Here is a 4161-nt window from a genome sequence, read left to right on the forward strand (position 1 = left end):
AAAACCCAAAACAGATTCACCACCTGCTGACATGAGAGCCACCAGCCTCCGCTGACTGATAGTAAGAGGCACATTCCTGCTGTGGCTATCTGGTGCTGCTGCCCCCACAACGTATGCCCATCAAGGGGGCTCCAGTGATACAGTCCAGACCCCTCAAGTCTGAACTCCCCACACACATTAACTAGCCGTAAATATCGCAGATTGCAAGGGACCTTTTACTTCCAAGTTCGTGTGCTTCGGATTTCAGCCACAGAAGTTTTCCCACCAACACTGAGAGCCAGGCTGAATTCAAACAAAACAGTATAGGTTATTTTGTATTTTATCTCTTTCATCTTTTAGCCCATGTATATATATTGCAAAATTTCCAGTTTAACGTGCTAGGAAAAGATGCTCCTGTTGGGCGACAATAGCAAATTTAAGCTAGCAAATTTCCATTTAATGAAAAAAACAACAACCACTTTTCATTCTTTACAGCCTCAAAGCATCAAGGTCAACCTAACCATCTATGGCAAGAGCATCTTCCTCAACTAATGACAACTCCATGTTATCGTTCGGAGAGGATTTGACTTGGAAGTTGAAGGAGCCGTACAGCTTGGCTGATTCCTTGGAGGCAGCGAACCGCTTCCTCCGGTACAACTCCCCTTTCCACATAGACATCATGAGCAAACTGGAGAGCACCACGCCCCCCAGGGTCAAAAGGCAGAGCCCGGCGATCACACACCGATCCAGGTGAGCCCCGACCTTGGCGCTCTCGTGCTCCAGCCGCTCCATCTCCCGGGCCGCCACAGTGCTGGGGTCCACGGTCACATCCCTGGGAACCACATAGGAAACAATCACGAGCAAAATCCCACTGACCAGGAACAAGATGGCGCTGATGAAGCCGTAATCGACAGACTTCCCAGCGGCTTCCGAACCGGCGTTGTCGTCTTCCTCGGAAACCAACGAGGGCAGATCGTAGGGCCACTCGAGGGCCCTGTCTCCGCAAGCGTCGGGATGGGGGCGGAGATCCGTCTCTTGGCAACAGCGCTTGTGCGCAAAGCTTCCTGTAGGGTCGAGGTTGTTGATGTTTTCATCCACATGAGTGAAGGATGTCTCCGATTCACAGCAACAGGCCCTCTTTCGGGTGGCTTCTTTTTCTCCTAGTGGAGGGCCCGGGTGGGAGGCAACCTCCCCTGCTGCTGTACCTTCTGGAGACAGCCCTGATGCAGCCATGAAAGAAAGAGGGACTTGTGCAGGATCTTCTTGGGCGGCCCTTTGGGAGGCTTTGCCGTGTTCCTCAGAGCACTCGGCAGCTATTGCTCCTGCTCTGGTCCTTGCCTTGCATTCATCGGGCTGCCCCTGACATGGGGAAGCCTGCAAACTCCAGTCCACCTTGTGGCATTGATCTGGCTGGCTGCCCTCCTTGGCGAGGTACAGAAGCTCCATACATGCCATTTGTTTACCGTTCAGAAGCCCATGCTCCAGCAGACAGCGCCGGCTACAACCTCATTGTGGTGCAGCACACAAGGAGCTCTCGAGCAACTGAAGCAACCTTCTTTACTCTAGTCACTGTTTTGCTGGACTTCTGTTTCAGCCACTACCCAATTAAGCAAATTCCCTTGGATATGCCTTCCTTTTCAGTCTGCAAATGCAAAATGGGGGGTGGGGTGGGGAGAAGAAACAGCTTCATCATCATGAGACGTGATTAGACAAAGAGAAGTGTAGCAGAAACATAATATAGACTCTAGTCATTATTCTGATTTTGTCCAGTGTGTGTGTGTGTGTGTGCGGTGATGGTGAGACCGCAAATGTGATTGTTTTAATCAAGCACTTAAAGCCGAAATCCGCTTGCCGAACTAAAGTCTATTAGGAGCTCTAATCAACCTTTGACACCACTATCCAATCATGGAAAGAAGCCATTGGAAAAGAAAGGCAGGCATAAACACTCACATCCATTCCACCTCTAGGACTCAAGCACAAAATCCGCAGACTCCAAGTGCAAGGACCACGGACTCATCTGAAAGGGCAAACTCAAGGAAAAACTAAAACCTGAGAGCCCGAATTCAAACGTGGCGTCTAATTAGGAAGGAGCAAGCAAATCCCTTGCAGCTCAGTAATCCGGGATCTCTATTCTCCCCGTGGAAATCTGATAATCCCAGGAGGAAGGAAAGCAGCACTTTCCGAAAGCAGATCTCGAGCGCTGATTAAAAAAAAAAAAAAATCCACTTGCAATGAAATTACGCCTTAAAGATGGGTGATTCAGAGAAACGGAAGCATGGTCCCCCGGCGCGAAGAAGGGCACGCGAAAAAGAAACGGTAAAAACTTGGGGCAGAAAAATCCTGTACTTTAAAGAGAGAGAGAGAGAGATGGAGAGAGAGAGAGAGAGATGGAGAGAGAATCCAGTGGAGACTTTTTAAAAATGTGTGTGTGTGTGTGTGATATAATACTTTATGTAGTATATTATCCCTTGAGAATGTTGCATTTTGGACGTCAGTGCTAATGGACTCTGCTGTAAAAAGCAAAAGAGCATGTCGATTCGCATACAGGAGAGAGAGCTGCTTCCGTTCCCCCTCCCCTCCCCGGGGTTTCTCTGCAAAGTGCACACAGACATCACCATTTATCTTTAGGCTAAAGCCTGGTTCGGATCGTCCCTTGCTCGCTCCTCTTCACGTACCTGTTCCATCCTGTTTGCATCCACCGGGCAGGTGAGCATCCTCAGCTATCCCAAGCTGGTCCATCAAAGTCTCCGAAAGAAGCACTTGTAGCCCTCCTCCTCCTCCTCCTCCTCCACGCGTTTCTGTCCTCCTGCCTCCCTCGGGGCTAGGGGCGGGTGTGGAGAGAGTGGACTGGGAGGCACCGGCTGGGAGGAGCGCTCCCAGTGCTTTCTGGGAGATGTAGTCCTAAGGCGTGCGCGAGGCAAAAGTCGCTCTTATAAAGTTCCTAAGGGCGCGATCCTGTGCATGTTTAGACAGAAAAAAGCCCTACAACGTCCAGCATCATGTTTTCAGGGCAAGTTTGTTTTCAGGGCAAGGGGTCAAAGTCGACACGAGGAGGAGTTGCAGGGGGTTTTTTTGTACGTGGGAAGAGGAAGCTATCCACGGGTGATGGCGAAATTCAGCCAGAGGCAGGGGGGAGGTGGGGGGGGGGGCTGCAGTCCGAAACACGTAGGGAGCAAGGCTCATTGAACGCAGTGGAACTTACTTCTGAGTAAACCTGCATAGGATTTCGTTGCAGGACACGTTGACGGTTAAATGGTGCGAAGCAGGGCTTTGAAGAGCATTTGGTTCTTTTTAGATCTCAGAATAACTGTAGCAATTTTATCAAGACAAAAATGCATGCGTGTGTGTGTGTGTGTCCTATACATGAAGGGGAGGGGCTTGGAATGCATACCGCACACATGACCACTTGCAGTGCAGTCCTATACACGTTTACCATTGAACTCAATGGGACTGACTTCTAAGTAGACATGCAAAGGCAGCACTGTTAATAGTTTACAACAGTAGTCACAGAAGCGTGACCAGACCTATTGGCTCTCCCGAGGCACGTTGGGTTAGTTACGATAGGGTGTTCCCAGACCAGGGGTGGGGGCACCAAGTGTCTGTTGAGGCTGGTGACTCTGATGTCAATGGGGCTGTGAATCTGCTCTGGGTTTTCAGTCATAACTCTAAAGGAGCTATCCAAAGTGCCGAACCTATTTTGGGGATCGGATTCATGCATCGGATAGCTCCTTTAGAATTCTGACGGGTTTTGACTAAAAGCCAGAGCGGATACATAGCCCCATTGACGTCGGAGCCACCAGCCTCCACTGGCTATGTGCAGCTATTCTGTCTTCTATCCTTCATGGATTTTTTTAAATGGTAAGATAAACAATGGATGAAGCAGTGGAAAAACATGCCAATTGAATACATTGTTTTCTGACAGCCCCCCCCTCTTAAAATCCCATAAAGGAGGGTGGGGAGATTGCACAACGAAAGCCTCATCTGGATACACCTTATCTCTCAGCTAACCTACCTCACCAGGTTGTTGTGAAGATGAAATGGTGGTGGTGGTAGGACAGAAATTATATACTTCAGCTTCTTGAGGGCAAAGCGTCATATTGAATTATGGTGATAATAACAACCATGGGGCTTATTAAAAAGATAAATGTGAGATGTTCATTCTTCTCTATAAGGAGAACAGAG

The 4161-nt window shown here is 49.1% G+C and overlaps 1 protein-coding gene across 1 annotated transcript; it reads right to left on the minus strand.

Moving 5' to 3' along the window:
- Positions 1-495: 495 nt before the first annotated feature.
- On the minus strand, positions 496-1434 carry TMEM74 (transmembrane protein 74). The gene has a single exon (XM_063131321.1). It carries the CDS (start codon positions 1432-1434, stop codon positions 496-498), a length of 939 nt encoding a protein of 312 aa, XP_062987391.1.
- Positions 1435-4161: the final 2727 nt, after the last annotated feature.

The sequence above is a fragment of the Elgaria multicarinata genome, chromosome 7, assembly GCF_023053635.1.
Source record: "Elgaria multicarinata webbii isolate HBS135686 ecotype San Diego chromosome 7, rElgMul1.1.pri, whole genome shotgun sequence".
Lineage (NCBI taxonomy): Eukaryota > Metazoa > Chordata > Lepidosauria > Squamata > Anguidae > Elgaria > Elgaria multicarinata.

Coding starts and splice junctions, on each gene's coding strand:
- TMEM74 (XM_063131321.1), bottom strand. CDS start 1,434: ATGGCATGTATGGAGCTTCTGTACCTCGCCAAGGAGGGCAGCCAGCCA.